Source organism: Macrosteles quadrilineatus, unplaced genomic scaffold, assembly GCF_028750875.1.
Source record: "Macrosteles quadrilineatus isolate MER2022 unplaced genomic scaffold, UCM_ALF_1.0 Scaffold_1__1_contigs__length_201487025, whole genome shotgun sequence".
NCBI classification, from domain to species: Eukaryota; Metazoa; Arthropoda; class Insecta; order Hemiptera; family Cicadellidae; genus Macrosteles; species Macrosteles quadrilineatus.
In genome coordinates this window covers 147,517,811-147,535,651 of record NW_026542594.1, presented here as the reverse complement: position 1 = coordinate 147,535,651, position 17,841 = coordinate 147,517,811, and the positions used below count along the sequence as shown (strand labels likewise).

General features: G+C 35.4%; 1 protein-coding gene across 1 annotated transcript in view; it reads left to right on the top strand.

Moving 5' to 3' along the window:
• Positions 1-15,380, top strand: part of LOC128986893 (uncharacterized) — a 50,505-nt gene extending 35,125 nt beyond the window's left edge. Inside the window, exons 20-27 of the mRNA XM_054407499.1 lie at positions 2,189-2,347; positions 3,175-3,303; positions 3,950-4,080; positions 6,818-6,908; positions 8,144-8,305; positions 13,798-13,894; positions 14,077-14,187; positions 15,167-15,380. Coding sequence (XP_054263474.1) covers positions 2,189-2,347; positions 3,175-3,303; positions 3,950-4,080; positions 6,818-6,908; positions 8,144-8,305; positions 13,798-13,894; positions 14,077-14,187; positions 15,167-15,234 — 948 coding nt within the window. The 3' untranslated portion in view covers positions 15,235-15,380. The remainder of the gene's footprint in view (positions 1-2,188; positions 2,348-3,174; positions 3,304-3,949; positions 4,081-6,817; positions 6,909-8,143; positions 8,306-13,797; positions 13,895-14,076; positions 14,188-15,166) is intronic.
• The last annotated feature ends 2,461 nt before the right edge of the window (positions 15,381-17,841 follow it).

Here is a 17,841-nt window from a genome sequence, read left to right as displayed (position 1 = left end):
AGCAAATGTTTCAATTTGCTTGCCATTTTTTCCTACCAATGTTACTGAGAGAACCCTCAACAACACTCTTGCAACAGGTTCTTCTTGAAATCCCATATGTTCACTGTGAATTTCCAATTTAGGTGTCTCTTTATTAGCACCTTCTTCTTTTGAGGTCACGTGTAACAGTTTATTATGGAAATAGGTGCAGCCATTAACTCCACAAGCAAGTTTGTTACGACAAGTCATCGCTCGGTGTTTAGTCTTCAAGCAATTGAAACACAGACTGTTACTCTTGACTGTCTCCCATCTTTTATTTACATCATACTTTAGGAATTGATTGCATTCTGTCAATGTATGGTCTTGTTTTTTGCAGCAAACACATATACGTTTTTTAAACTTCTTGTCACCTTCATGTTGTACTAATACAAAGTTCTTGGAGTTTGATTCATTTCTTGATGACATGTTTTTAAAGTTTCCACTAGTAGATGTACTGGGAGCACATATAATTGCTGCATCCGCCACAGAAGAGAGCCACGTCGAAAAGCTGTCGAGGCCAATTGGTTGTTTCAATTGAGACTGTGGTGAAGTGACAAACATTCCCCAGTTGAGCTTCATGTTGGTGGACAGTTTTTCTGTGAGCTCTTCCATAAGTTGTGGGTTAAACAAGTAGTGGTCCTGCTTCAAGGATTTTACCGTAACTACTAAGTTCCTTACCATGTCACTAAAAGCAACCAAAGTGTCAGGCTTGTAGTCCTTAGTTGGTGGTCGACCTTTCACGCTTGCTATGAGATTTTTAATAATTATATCTGGTCTTCCGAAACGCCGTTCCAACAAATTAACAATTTCTGGTACGTTCTCAGGATATATCAACAGTGCTGATATCATTTCTTTAGCTTTTCCAGTAATACACTTCTGAAGTCTTTGAAGATTCTCCAAATCAGTGTAGTCATTAATTTCAGTAGATCGCCTGTATTCAGCTATCGAAGCGGGCCATTGGTCTAGATCTCCGCTGAAATTAGGTAGAGCTGACAATATTCTCGCCGGCATCTTCTCTCTAAATATCATTTTATCAGGTTGACAATCTCGAGGGAAACACGAAACATCTCGAGGAATTCTCCTTCCTTCGCTGAAAGCTACAGTCCTTGCTTCTCGAGGATTTTCACAGTTTTCTTCTCGAGGCTGGAAACTAGACTGTACTTCGTGATGCGGCAAGGATACCTCCTGCTGTACACTCTTCATAATATTTACTGGAACATTAGTACAAGGCTTCAAAACGTTATTTTTATTAATGTCTTCAGCTTGATCCTTTGTCTGCATCCACTTTTCAACAGCTTCCTTTGTGGGCAACGGTCGTGGAAGAGAAGAAATTGAAGTCCTAGATGATCTGCTACTGACTCTTGACGATCCCCTGCTAAGCGATGACAGTCTGTCTTCAAGTAGCTTCTTCTTCATTTCTATTTCCTTTTGCTTGGCTTCTTCCTCCACTCGGGCAAGTCTTTCATCAGCTGCTGCTATTTTTACTGCTGCCTCTGCCTCTGCTTTCTCCGCCGCCGCCTTTGCTTTAGCACATGATACAACAAGGGACGTTTCTTCTTCCTGTATCTTAATCAATTCGTCCATAACCTCTAAAACACTTTCATTCCTACTCCTACTTGAGCTAGTTTTATGAGATCTTACCGACAAAGGAATATTCTTATCACTTACTGCCTCATTATTTTTACCATCAAAATCCTGAGATTTTATAGCAGACTTCTTGACTTTGGACCTTGTAAATGCTCCAGTAGTCGACATTTAGTTGATTCGCAAAAGTTTCGGCACCAATGTTCAAAATTAACAGTTTAAATTATTTTGCTAATAAAACTCATGTTCTTTCCTTTACATTTATTTTTAAACCAATAAACCAGCTGACCAAATTATTATTAAATTAGACTGAATCATTGTTCCATTGCATACTAAATATTCATTCAGCTTAAAATATTATACTATAACAAAACTATTTAACACATACGTTGCACGCACAAGCCACTGCGGCCCATGTGGACAGGCAAATGCTTGGTAAAAGAGATCGCCCTCGCCAACCTCTTTTTTTTTTAAGAAAAACATTGATATTATTTGGTATACACAAATATATCAAGATACCCATTATAAAAAAAACATACTAAAGTTTGTAATGTAGCCTACATTAAGTAAAACGTATTTGTTTCAGAACAATTTGTGGAAGAAGAGGGGGATAACGTTGATGCCGATGAGGTTCCCTATGGAAACCCTGGGTAACTACCATGCGATGGTGTCTGTGTACAGGAATGATGGTTCAGTAGCAATCACTCATGGAGGAGTGGAGATAGGACAAGGCATTGACACCAAGGTAACACCAACAGTAATCAACAACCGATTATGGATTTAATAGAATGTATAATAAAACTCAAGACTTATATTTTAGCTTATACAGATGTATCATTAAATTTGATTTCAAAGTCATTGGTTTGATTTTCAACAAAAAAGTATAGAGTAGAGTAAAATTAAAATGCAGAGGGTAATCGAAGAATATTGCTATCTAACTTAAATAAAACCTACATTGCTTCAAAACAAATAATGTACATATTCCGTATGAAAAACATACTGCAGTTGTAATAAACTGTTATTTTACATATAAATAATACTGTAGCCTATCAAATTGATTCACACATCAAGGAAGTGTAAACAGAACAAGTTCCATTGACACTGCTTTCTATTTTACATATTATTGTGACACTTTGCACTTATACCTTGGTACTTTAATCATATGATGGGCGAAACACTTAATTTCAATGACAAAACATGCAAAAATGCATACAGTAGAACCCCTGTGAACTGAATTCGGGTTAACCAAAACCCAGGTTAACCGAAATGGTTCCATAAAATAATATACAGGGCTGTAACTTAGCTTTAGTAACTTCAGTTCTTTAGTTTAGAGTGTTTTCTAACCCATTGTAACATTGTTTTAGCTTAAATAAAATACAGGATTATATGGTCATCGTCTTAAATTCATTTTTTCTACACACTGTGAGAATACACATTGGTTATTTTTAGCATATGATGGGTTAACCAAGAAATTGGTTATCCGAAACAGCTCTCCCCTCTTTATTTCAGTTAACCGGGGTTCTACTGTAAATATATTTTGTGCTTTGAAAGACATGTAATCTGCACACACAGGCTGCCCAGGTTTGTGCTTCAGCGTTGGGAATACCTCTGGACTGTGTTGTAGTGAAGCCAACCAACACCCTGATCTGCCCCAACAACCAAGTGACCGGCGGCAGCTTCACCACAGAGAGTGTCTGCTATGTAAGTATCTCACTCGAAACACTATAAATGGGAACGTTGAAAAAAGATTCATCTGAGGAATTAATGATCACTGTACCTCAAAGTGAAACAAAGCTACATCTAGCTTGTTAAAGTGTTCCAATTTTATCTTTTAATTTAAATCTCTGTGAAGTTTTTATATAAATACAAATCCTTGAGGCTAAATTTAAACCTCACTAAAACACCTTGACCAATGGTGACTTATTTAGCTAATACTTTGATTATTTATAATTACTATACCAAGATTAGGGTTTATACACAGAGAAGTAAAGTACAGAGTAAACACTCAATACTCAATGGTACACCTAAGTGGTGTCTAGTGCTGGTCACTGGTGTCTAGGGCAAAGTCTAATACCACCCCCTTGTACTACAACGCTCACAGTGTAGGAAGATGACCCTGTGTAAAATGCGATAGGAATTTCTGCACAGTGCTCGCCGCTCAAGCTCCTCCTTGATTGTCAAAAGTATTTTTGGCACAGCAATCCAGAGCTGAAAAAGGACGGTCGTCTCATAAGCGAGTTTCCTCTGTACCATACTCCTCTGTTGTTTATAGTTAATGGTCTTAATAAAGGTACTAAAATAGCTCTTAATAGAGTAATACATTTTTACCATTACCATTCTAATATAGGCGGTAGAGCAGTGCTGTATTGAACTCATGAAGAGATTGGAGCCGGTTCGAGCTAAACTAACAAATCCAACATGGCAAGATACAATAAAATCAGCATACGAAGCTGGCGTCAATCTTAATGTTTCCAAAATGTAAGTGTGAATATAAAAATATGATTGCTAATATAAAAGACGGTTGACCTCATCTGTAAATCATCCAGTTTCAAAAATATTGAATTACTGGTGCAGATTTATTACTGGTACATGACATGGATTAAACATTTTTAACTAAATTTAAACTATATTTAGTTAACTATATTTTGCCATTGTTCTTGATTCAACATTGCTTAGATAGTAGGGGAAGTCCATGAAGAAGTACACTGTCATTCCTAGGGAAGCGCTAGAAGAGTGGATATTTTGTTCATTGAAAGACAAACTAACAAAGGGATAGTTCTCGATCCAACAATTAGATATGAAATCAACATAAATCAACCGAATGAAGTGAATAAAGAAAAGAAACAAATTTATGAATCAACCTTTGGATATTTCAAGCAAAATTTCAAAACTTTAAAAATGCAGGTGATTGGATTGTTTATTTGTTTTAGAGGAACATTATCAAAATCTCTTGTGAACTTTTAGAAACATTATGACAGATCCTTTTTGAAAATTATTATACATGAAACGTTAAGAGGTTCATTGACTATAATGATAAATCAATCACTTATATGGCAAACACCAAACTTAATCAGTCTTATAGCTGTTAACTTATAATCATTTAATATTTTAAGTGTATATTTTTCTGTGTCTTTGGCAGGCCCACTTTTATAAACGGGCAGACTGGGCATATGCCCAGGGGCGCCGGTGGTTGGGGGGCGCCCGAGGGGCGCCCTGAACCACCGCCCGCACTAGGAAAAATAGGGTTTTATCAGCCGGGATTTCAAAAATAAAATGGGTGATTTCAACTTGTAGTTAAGTGATTTTCCCTTATTGCAAAAGTAAATAAATACAACAAAATTGAAAATACTCGACCTTCAGATTATACCTCGTGTAGTCAGGGAAAGGCAGGCAGCAGTGTGAACCGGGCGCACTCACTATACTATCAGAGGCAGGGAGGCCTGCGTGGTGGAAGGAAAATACATAGGTGTGCTATTCCCATCATATGCTGACGTCACTCAGATTGCAAACACCATTTTACCATTGAGAAAAATAAAAAAAATAATAACAATCAAATCAAAACAAATATATACTTATATGGCAATACATCAGCTGATTTTTTAGGTGACGTCTGCAAATTACGGGAATAGCATGTAGGCCAGCTGTAGTCTACAGGCCTACGGTTCACGTGCCCCTCCTCTCCATCCCAGTCCCGACCCCATCCCCACAAGTTACAATCACAACTAGGTACCAACTACCGCGCGGCGCCAGTCCAGTACAGTACTCCACCCTCAGTAGTCAGTAGGTTGTGTTCGTGTTGTGCCTGCTCCACAGTCTTCAAATCAGTCACAACACAACCTAAAGTCAGTGTTGACACTCACACTACAGTTAGTGAACCAGTAATAAATAAATAGAGAAGGTGTTGATACAAGTAAGTAGGCCTATAAACAGTGAAAAATGCATAAAAAACCTAGTGGAGCCGAGAGCCGCAAGCGGTTGGCTCAAAGAAAACAAACTCAAGAAGCAGTTTTAAAGAACGTGAGTGAAGAACGTTTTAATGACTGGTTTTTAACCAGTATTTCCATTGATACGGAATTGAAAACTCCCTCCCGAAACAAAACTGGTAAAAAAAAAAACACGCTAATGTATAAATATATATATGCATAGGCCTATAGTAGAACCATGGAAAAAACATACTCCAAAGCTGAAAAAATGAAGCCCCATTTGAAAACTTGGTTATCTTCTCGGCCTTTTTACACCGTTGAAGAATTTTTAAATTGGAAAGACTTTGATTTGAATGACTTTTAACTGTTACAATAATTGCTTTGTTATTGTACTGAAATCTATTTGTTTAATTGTTGACGCCATTTCAAATCTTGATGATTTTGTAATAAAGTTGTTCTCTCTCTCTCTCTCTTAGTAGAATCTCGTTCAATACGTGTGTAATGCAATGAACTGTACTGTACTGAACAGTAATCCAATCACTGCGTAGTGCATTAGGATTGGTGCAGGGCAAGAGGCATTCGCATAGCAGCAACTTGTCAAGTTCATTGCACTCACCCCAACCTACCTGCAGTGAATTTCGGCAAACTGATGAGTCAACCCCCCTTCCCTCCTCCCCTCCCTACACTGCTGTGGTCAAAACCTTTATAGTTACAGTATATATATATATATATTATATATATATATAAGAGGGGCGCTGCTTTTGGGTTTGCCCAGGGCGCCACTGACCCTTAACGCGGCCCTGGTCTTTGGTAACCTTATTTTTTAAGGCAGACGTGTTTATTTTATTAATACATCCTTTTTTCCCATTAGTAACAAAGGTGTTTGTACAAGGATGTTAAAGAGTACAAACTGGAAATACCTAAACTGAAAAAACCTAAACTGGTGCAGCTTGCAGCCACGTGTAATGTAGTCCCATTACTAAGTCACTAAATATATACCATAAGCTGACAACACCATGGTTTATAATTATGTTCCAGGTAAAAATAAATTAAATATGAGTGTAAAATGAATACAACAAAACTTTGACATCGAGTTATTAAAAGTTCTTGAATATTTCTTTAAAATGAGTAGGTAAACTGTTTTAATATGAAAAAATGAAAATTTTACAAAGTTAGTCTTAGCTTTAAAATACTTTTTTGTAGGATAAAAATCATTTCTAACACACTAATGTTCTTAATAATTTCTTAAAATTTGTTATGTTTATATTTATATAAACTTTCTAATTCCATAGGTTTTCACCAACAACAGACCTAAAGAGTTACCAAATATTCGGTGCTTGTGTTTTGGAAGTTGAACTTGATATTCTAACTGGAGAGCATAAGGTATGAATATGTGTAGCCTAGTATTCATATTAATATATTTTTTAACTCTCTTAATTGTTATTAATTCTCCTCCTGGCACACAACAGAGAAATGATTACCTCTGTAGCCTAAGATAAGATAAGAATTCAGGAAAAAATATTTTAAATCTTCAGTTCCACAGTATGGTCTTAATTGTACCCTTTTAGAATTTCTCCAAGAAACTATGCATGACTCTTGATTTTAGGTTTTGTCTATTAAATCGGTCTAGTTCTGGTATTGATTTTTTGAGGACTCAAAATGACTCTTGCATAGTAAACTTCTGCATGCTGCAGTTGGACCTACTGTGAAATAGTATTTAGTGTAGGGGTTTTCAATTGTTGATTTGGTTTGGCGATTTTGTAGTGTTTTATTAGCTAAGAAACCAAAGTGTACCTATAATTATTTTTAATTCATAATCTTTACTATTAAGTCTTTATAATGTCCTAGGAAAATAATTTCAACTGCTATAAAATATAAGCTTTACCAAATAATTAGCTCTTCTGAAATTAACAAATTTAGTCATTCATAACATTTTTATTTTTTAATTACATATTTTTACTGTCTTATATAATAGCTTAAAATTGTTTGCATATTTATTTAGTAATGACAGTATTGTTTTAGTAATAAGTCTTGTTTTTCAATTCTATATTGTTTAGGTATGGGGTTTATTGTAATGATTCCACATTCAATCATGTGTATTGTGTTTTCTCAATTTTCTTAGGTGCAGAAGTAACCTTCACTTGACATGCTCAATTTTCAAAACTAGTGCACCTGATTAAGATGAGTTGGTTCAATTATTTGGCTCACTAGTTTGAACATCGATCATATCATATGATGATGTGTGTGGTTATTCAGTATGGTCACTGACATTGCTACAACTTTCCTAAATCCCCGATAATGTCTAAAATAATTTCCTTTAAAAAATCAATGATCAATTTAAGTTTTGGCACTAAATTATTATAGTTCAATAACCATGATAATTAACAAAATATTAATATTAACAAAATTAAATATTTAACAAAATATTAAATAATACTGTATTTTGTTTTATTGTTAATCTGGCTCATATAGAAGATGTTGCAGCTAAAAATGGCGTGGTTTCTGTACTTTTACTTCATAGGACTACTGATTTTCAACCATAATTTATAGTTGCACATCTTGAATGTGTAAAGTTAGTGAAATACTTGAAGTGCTGTTGAAGAATCTCTTGGTTTCAGTGTGTGCGGGCTGATATTTTAGAGGATGCAGGAAAAAGTTTGAACCAATACATAGACATTGGCCAGATAGAAGGAGCTTTCATGATGGGTCTAGGCTACTGTACATCGGAAGAAGTGAAGTACGACCATGTAACTGGACGAGTGTTGACCAATAGAACTCTGGTGAGTTGGTTGGGAAACGTTGGGTGAAGTAGTTCCTAAAGTACAGTCACTAACAGGTAAAACATCCTACCAATCATGGGGAAAGCATTCAAACGCAGAGGAGTTTGCTTGAAAAATGTATGTTCTACAGTTGCATAAAATGTTCTCAAGCATCATTGTTACTGGTATCTGAACTAATAATACCTAATTAATTTTACTAGAGAACCCGTGCGGCTCAATGAGCCGCATAGTATAAAACATAACATAACGTTGAGGAAAACGTTATGCTTAAATTTGAGTAATTCTAATTACATCTTAGAGTTGTTTGAAAACTTGTAAGAAACTTATTTTAAATGTCTCTATTTGGGTCGTCAAGGTTCATCGAGTCATTATTTCTGCTCCCAGTTTTAACTTATAACTTCTGATGAAAGCTAAACGCTCTGCTTCAATTCGAGTTAACATGCTGCAACAACGTTTTTTCAGTATTGAGAATTGAAGAAAACTGTTGTCTTACTGATAACCTGTGTTAAGTATTTAAGTTGGGTCATTTTATTTCTTTTGATTTGAGACTTCCCCCTAAACCAACAAATTTTCTCTGAAGAGTATCCTGAAAAGTGGGGGTGATATCAACCATTTTATGTGCTCCATTTTTTACCCACAAACTCTGGGTTACCAACTAGACAGCCATAATATCTGCTTTGAATAGGATATAAAGCAGCAACACCATTGAAAGTTTGTTAACGTATTTTAACGTGTTATCTGTCAGTCACAATATATGCCCGTATCAGAACATTTCTCACATTGTTCAGTGGAGTTTCTCTTAATACCTGTCCTAAAGTTTTGAAAGTATGGTTTCATTTTGTCGAAATAGGTTGGATAACCTATTTCTCTTGATATTTCCTATTTATTTTACTTTGGGATCATTTTCTCTTTATGAACTGCGTAATTATACAGTCAAATACGGCAGTCAATTGAAATCTTTCAATCAGAATTTACTTACAATTATTTTCCTTCCGTTACATGTTAATTGACTACCATATTTTACTGTGTTAAGATAGAGACCTCTAGTTTGTGCGTTGTTTGTTTTCTTTTATCACGACCTTCAAAATGAGGGGTCACTCGATGGAGCTTTACATTTCAAATCTTTGAGTTTCCCCAAAATCCCCCATTTTGGGTTTCAATTAATTCAATCAATTATCAATTAGTTAAGATGGGGACGCCACTATGTGCGTATTTTAACCCAAATATGAGTGAAGGATGAGTGTAGGATGAGTGGCGCGATCTTGTAGTCTTGTTAGTGACTAAGGCCGACATGTTTCTTAGACACAGCTGTTTAATAGCCCATACAGCTAATGGCAACTAAGGGACCTACAGTTTATAGTGGAATCCGAACCACATTTTTCCTTGTAATTTACGAATTGGTCTAATTATCAGGATAGTACTGCGGATAGTCGTAGTACTCACTAGTGCGGACGTTAATCCACACCAGGGAGCATCGCACCCACAGTGCATCCCTATAAATATCCACAATTTATTCGTGACCTCCTAGTAGCTGGATTACAGGACGACGCCACCCGTCCCAGTCAGAGTTTGCGAACCAAGTAGCAATTAGGCTCAAAAAGTACTTCATAACATGCCATAAAGGTGTGTAGAGTTTAGTTTTTCTAGTGTGAGCCGTTACAAAATATACAGGGGGTCTCCAGACTTGGAAAGCTGTAAGTTAAATTTCACTTCTGAGAATTTCAATTGACTGCCATTTTTTACAGGGTTGAGATAGAGACCCCTAGTTTGCGTTGTTGGTTTTCTTTTATCGAGACCTTCAAAATAAAGACTCATTCGGTGGAAAAAAGTAATTCATAACATGCCATAAAGGTGTGCAGAGTTTAGTTTTTCTAGTATGGGCCGTTAAAAAATTGATAGGGGGTCTCCAGACTTTTTATTAACCCTGTATAGTAGATAGGTAGATGTTCTCTCTAGGATACCATATGGTTATATTTACCTTTGGTAAATTACAAGTCAATTTCACATTTTTTTATTGATATATTTTATCTTTTTCTCTAGGATAAAGCTTCAATATTGCAATAACTACTTTTAGACTAAACAATATATTTAAAACTTATTATTCAGGGCAGCGAACACATAACAAAATAGAACCGCTACTCGGAGCGCAGGAGCGTGGCAGTCTTACTAGCCGGCGAAACGGACAAAGATGGCGGCGCTAGCCTACCTGTCGGGGGAATAAATATGTGCGCTCGAGTTTGAGCCTAAATATCTCAGAGATGAATAATCCAATTTTGCTGAAACAAAAATTAAATATAAGCTGGTTTAAATACATTTTACGTGGTAGCAATAAAAAAACCGTTTACCAGAAAAATTTATATTGTTGAAAGATCCTAAAAAGTACCGGGTTTTAAGAAACTCGGCACTAAAACTGAAGTTTAAAATTTAATTGTGAACAAACCACTGAGCCAATCGGCCTGCCAGTTGCGGGAGAAAGTTTTCTTACAAATATATATCTGTTTAAAAAAACACCTTTGTTCGCATTATAAATCTGTCATATTGGTGTTATTTCTTGTGTCACGACAAACACAATGGTATTTTGAACGAAATTTTTAGCGTCTTATTAATGATGTTAGCATACGTTTTAAAAATAAACATCAGCATAAAAACTATCTTGAGTAAAAACTTTAAAATGCATTGAACTGTTAACAACAAATCCACCAATAAGCCATACAAATTTCAGAAAGATTGGCTTATTGGTTTGTTTACAATTAAGTTTTAAACTTCAGTGTTAGTGCAGAGTTTCTTAAAAACCGGTACTTTTTAGAATCTTTCAACTATAAATTTTTTTCTGGTAAACGGAAATTTTTTTAATTGTTACCACGTAAAATGTATTTAAACCAGTTTCTATTTAATTTTTGTCTCAACAAAATCGGATTATTAATCTCAAGAGATATTTAGGCTCAAACTCAAGCACATATTTATTTCCCCGACAGTAGTCCCGGCGTGTGCAGCGCGCTAGTCGTCTGCAATGCATGATGAGAATAGTGTAGATATAAAAGTTAATGATATTAGTGTAGAGAACAATGTAATTGGGGACTTGACGAACAAAGTACTTGGACAATGTGTAGGAGTAAATTTGTTTCCAAATAGTACATATTTCTCAGGATATGAAACAATATTATTTTGAGTTCGCTATTACTGTAAAATAAGTAACGACAGTCTTCACAAAAATAAAATCAGGCAACATCTCAAATAAAACTGTAATTTTTCTGGGACAATAAATTGAGTGTAGTTTTACAAATATATTTGGGAAGTTTAATTTAACTTACAGAATTATCTTTAGTTTATCTTGAAAGCTAATTAGTCCTTAAAAAGTTGTGCTAAACGGTTGAAAATTCTACATAGACAATATTTTTGAAAATTTCTTTAATATATACAATATTACAGTACAACAGTATAAAACATTAAAACACTGCACGCTAAATGTATAGACGACGGCCCGGCGGCGCAGCGGGCGTGGCGCGGAGCAGCGGCAATGGATCCCTTTTGTACCTGATTTTTTAGAAAACCGAACATGATAAAAATTTTTGGTGAATCGGATAGTTAAATTTGGTTATTTATCCACAACTTTCCCGCTGACGAAATTACTCTGACCAAAAAATAAAAAAATTTCCTCGCAATACAACTTTTTCATGTCTGAATCTGAAAAATTAAACTACATAAGTATTAAACATATTTATAACCTAATTACTATCATCTATATAAATAAAATTAGAGTTTTGTCTGTACATTGCTTAGAATAATGAACTTTTTGGTTATTTTTACATTTCATAGGTCAGAGAAACCGAATCAAACCTTATCTCAATTTCTGTCTGTCTGTCTGTCTGTCTGTCTGTCTGTCTATCTCATTCTCTTGGTAACGCTAAAATACGCACTTTATTACAACTACTCCTCAATAACTATAGCACTGTCCCGCCTGAAACTTATTTTCCAAATACTATACATATATGAGATGGTTTTAGACGTATTTCATCGAATATGAGACAGTTAGATATTTAACAGTAAACCCTTGAAAATCAAGTTTTTGTCGATTTTTGACGTGGAATTTCTGGAAGCCCATGTTAACCTTATGAGAAATGAAATTATTGAATCTTAACAGCTGTTTCAATTAAACAAGTTGGTTCTGTTCTGTGATGTTCAATAGCATTAAAGTTACAAGGATTACCAACAGGGTGCAGCACTAGCACTATTATTTCTTTTACATTTATGACAACAGCTAATTTGCAACCTGGAGGCGAGTGAGCGTAGCGAACGAGCTAACCTGAAGGCAAGTGAGCGTAGCGAACGAGCTAACCTGAAGGAAAGTGAGCGCAGCGAACGAGCTCCAACTGCGAGTGAGCGTAGCGAACGAGCTAACCTGAAGGCAAGTGAGCGTAGCGAACGAGCTAACCTGAAGGAAAGTGAGCGCAGCGAACGAGCTCCAACATACAGGTGAGTGAGCGTAGCGAACGAACTTCAACCAGGACGTGATTGAGCCATGCAAACGAGATCAGATAGTAAAAATAAAAGTAAGCCTACCGTTATAGGATCGACCGGCAGACACAGAGGTAATTTAACCTTTTATTGATTGTCATACCGATCCGGAACAACAAAAAACAACATAAAATGAAGCTATGTATAATAGTTTGGCCAGCATATCTTAAAATATGCAAACCAACTGCTGTTCTTTATATAAGAAGGTTTCAACTGAATATTATAAGATCCCCGTGCGTAGAACGGGTACACAGCTAGTAACTAATAATTTTATATTAACACCATCGTTTTCCTCAGTATCATATCTACAAGTGTGCAAAATTTCAGAATTTTTTGTCAACTATTAATGTTGTTTATGATCGTGTATTTGTCGCGGGGTTTTTAATGCGAACTGAGCTCGCGGGTCTTGGATTCAGGCTGTATGACGGACCAAGATGGCGGATTTGGCCACACTTTCAGTGCATTTGGTTAAACGCCGTGTCCTATCTATTATTATTATTAATATGTGCTCGCTGATTCAGGGCGATTAAAAAAGAATTACATAATTTTAAAATATTGAATTTATGAAAAAAACAAAGTAAGACACCATGTGTTTTTCATGATTATAAAGAGAATTTTTTAAAGTGTATGTCCCGTTGTCCCCCCCCCCCCCTTCCTGACATTCTAGAATTATCAATCCGATACTCAAACTTGATCCACACCCTCAGTGTGAAGACACTAAAAGTTTATTTAGAAGGTTGTGTTAAGTGATGAAGCAACTTTCATACTTTCAGAAAACCAAACTGTCACAATATGCATATGGGGCACTTATAATAAGTGGAAAATTATTGAACTCTAGCTTATATAAGATCTACCTTGTTTTCATTGAAGGTGCTTTTGTAACAAAACTGAACTATCTGAAATGTTGGAGGAACGGCCGTTTTGTGGTAAAAACCTTTTGAAATTCTCTTAGTAACTATGTGTAACCTATTTTTCAGACTTATAAGATTCCTGGGGCAAAGGACATTCCTGTGGATTTAAGGGTGTACATTTTGAAAAACGGAGACAACCCACTCGGAATTCTCAGATCAAAAAGTAGGTGTGCTAAATTTATATTCAATCCAACCTAATATACATTTACAAGCAGTGTTAGTTCTTGCTTGGAGCTTAGAACAATTTTCTACTTACTGTTTAATTACAGAGTAAATTGTGTTATTCTTTGTTAATTTGTTGAGCTGCGCCCTTGATGTAAATTTCCTACACTGACTTGTCCACAGCTGTAGGCGAGCCTCCCATTTGTCTGGCCATCTCTGTCATGTTTGCTCTTAGAGCTGCATTGCGGTCAGCTCACCAAGACCTAGGGCTGCCAGACGTGTGGCTTAACATAGGTTAGTATTATTCATATTACATATTGCATACTCAACAGAATCTATGTTATGGACCTTATTCAATTATATTGTTCATAAAATGTATAAGAACTACACTTCATTTTATTTTTAAATACTCATTTTTATCAAGGTTTTTTCATAACTTGCTAACTTATTTATCTTGGCGTTCCTAATTTTCACAAACATTACTTTGAGATTTATTGTCGCTTTAGCTTCTTTCTTCTGGAGTAAGAAACAAAAGGTAGAAAGGACAGATTTAGTAAAGAGGTCCGGTTTGGTGCAAGACGTTTAAGTTTTTAAGGGCTCAAGGAAGAGAAAAATTCCCTTACGAGAAGGGTTGGGAAGGGACACAAAGTGGGAAGGGGGTTGGGGTTGTCTCGGGCCCATGCAAACTGCAGCCTTGGGTATCTGCAGGCATAATTTAGAATGGTCTATATTTATAGATTAATAGATAAGGTATAAAGAAGAAGTCCTTTTGCTTAATAATCATTTAAGTTTTCAATATTTCAATCGTCAACTGGTATTGCTAAAGTAATTGCTAAAGCATATTACGCGTATATTAACCCTTTGAGTGCCAACGTCCGGCCCCGGACGTTTTTAAAACGAGCCAAAAGTGCCGACGTCCGGCTGACCGGACGTTTTTAGAACGAGCCAAAAGTGCCAACGTCCGGCTGACCGGACGTTTCGTAATGATCGAACAGTTGTCACAACAACCGAATGGATACTCGGATTCTTTTAACCCATATATTAACATTGAGTCGAAAGTTACTAGATGCGATACATCGATTTTTGTTGGTCGAAATATCGAAAATTCGATTTTTACGAAATTTTAACCTAAAAATCGCCAGATCGCGCACGGCATTTTTAGCGCGACCTTCGGGAAAAATCATCGGCATTTTTTTAGCGTTACTTTTATTTCTCGCCTGTCACTCTAAGGGTTAATTTAATATATTATTTACACCTTATTCGTATTTTTCAGATGCACCCTTCACCGCAGAGCATCTGGTCATGAGCAGTGGAATAAATGCAAAGAATTTTAGTTTGTAGTCATTTAGTTTGAGTAAAGTGGCTTACATGAATAACAGGTTACATGTTACACATATTTTAAACAAAGTAGTAATCAAGAGATATTAAAAAAAAACTTAATACAAGACAGTAAAATATTTAATGAAACCAATGCACTCAATTTAACTTTAGCCATTTCAAAACTGTTGTTTATTCAACTAATTAAAAATTGAATGATATTACCTGTATTCCTATATTCCCTGGTTTGCACCGCAAGACAAAAAAAAAAAATTATGTAAAAGGAAAATAATGTTTTTTTTCAGCCAATTTGATTGTTATCATAATACAGGCTGTTTTCTAGATGAATATAATAAGGATTTTGATTTTAAGCTATATTAATAGCTTTTCATTACTTACACAACAATGAATGGTGTGATACATTAAATAAATGATTATTTAATATAGTTTTGTACGTAAGTCCACAAAGTATACAATAAAAACACGATTCTTCAAATAAAAATAAATAAATCAAGCTTATAAAAATGAGTTCTTTTTAAGCGTTGGTAAAGGCATAGACAAGTATAGTAAATATAGACTGTCAAAGGAAGGTCCTGCGATGTGCCGCTAGAGCAAGCTCAATTTTCGTCGATTTGCTGCTGTTGTCGACTCACCGTCTACTACCTGCACTATCACCCTTGAAAACTAAATGTTACCAACATAACAGACCCACTTTTCATTTAAATGTGGGTTAAGTATCCTAAAATCCTGTAACTTTAAATAACAAAAAAGACAGTTTTTTCAAAAATCCACAGAAATTCAAATTCTTAAAACACGGAAAATAACAGAACAAACCCCTAACACCCGGATTCCGGGTAATTCTCCAGAAGTTGGCAATTCTGGCTCCAACTGTAAACTCGTCATGGCAACGCTCGCTAGCGCTTGACGCTGCACCAGTGTGTGGCAAAACTACACAGCACTTCTAGCGGTGGACGCCAGAATATATGCTTGCCGCAGCACTGCTTTTGGTCTGTATTTAATTCTTTTGTGTATTGTAAAGGCTTCTTAAATGATTGCTAAACAGCTATATTCATTATTCCTAATTTTGGCATTTTGGCAAATTATAAAGAGTTAAGGCTCATCAACACAATTCTTCATGAAGATAGCAAATGCACTTTTGATGGATATTGGTTGTTATACTGTTGGGGAAACACAGTTTATACTACTATGTTTGTATTCAATTCATAGTGGTTTTTCCTGAAGTGATTTCATTTAGAAGTTACTAATGATCATTATATTAAATTTATTAAGTTGATTTTAAAACCATTTCCATATAAAATTCCTCTTATGGTGGTATAAGAGAGGTCCCAATACACACAAGTATTTTACATGGCGGTAGCAAAACATTACTGAACTATATAGTGGTGAAGTGTGTATTTCAATACACCGTGAGCCAAGGCCGTGTGTCAGTGGTACATGTGTACACATGCACATACAGGACAAGGTGCATGTAAGGACATGAGTGCTTGCACACTCACACTGCACAGTTGTTAGTCTCTCAAGAGGCTGCCAGTCTTTGTTTATTGGACACTGTTTAAGTTTAAATGAATGAATGAGCAAATGAATGAATGATCTATTCAGAAAAAATTTGCTACTTGGTACAAAGTATTTAAATTTTTACAACAGATTTTTACAATGTGTATTGTGACTGTTGTATGTATCAATCAGTTCCAAATTTTCAGTTTCTTTAATCTATATATTAATATGGTTAGCAATGTTTAACATAGACAGTAGACACTAGCTAACTTGATGAAATACAAACAGGTCAAAACTTTGGATTCCTACAAAGATGGGATTGTAAATTAAACATGGTGAGATTCACTTATTTAGAAACAATCCAAATATTCTCCTATACATTGTGAGATTTTCTTATATACTGTTTCCAAGTAACTTAATGCTATTACGAAGGAATTTCATTAGAAACTATAGTGTTCCTATTATAGTTCGGCCACTTAGAAAACGACCTGCGCGCTAATGCTAAACCAATGCTGGAGGAGGTCGCTTTCTAAGTAGCCGAACTATAGTCTGTATAAATCTCATAGTAACATAGATTTTTCAATAAAAAATTCAAACTTTATGTGTAATCCATCTTGAGTAATTGTTAAATCAAACCAATAATTTTTTTAAATAAAAATTAGAAAGATAGTATTATTATAATAAGATGGGGGTGGGGAAATAAAAATTAGAAAGATAGTATTATTATAATGAGATGGTGACGCCACCTACGTGCGTATTTATATACCCAAATAGGAGTGAAGAATGAGTGTTCTATGTAGCTTTGTTACTGACTAAGATTAGCTGTTTCATTAGTCACGATTATTAAATTTTCAGCCCCAGCTGCCATCCCTTATCATTGATAAGGGTCCAGTTTCAAACCATCAAAAAGCTACTATGAATTTTCTCAGGATAGGATCAAACCAGCGACCTTTTGGTTGTTAGGCGAGCACTTAGTACTAAACTTTAGTCAGAGAGTCACTAGAAGACCCTCCTTCTTGTTTACATTGCATGAATATCAGGAGAAAATCTTGTTACCCACTGACGACATTAAAACTTTGATTCAAAGGACTATTATTAAAAATAAAAAAAGCCAAG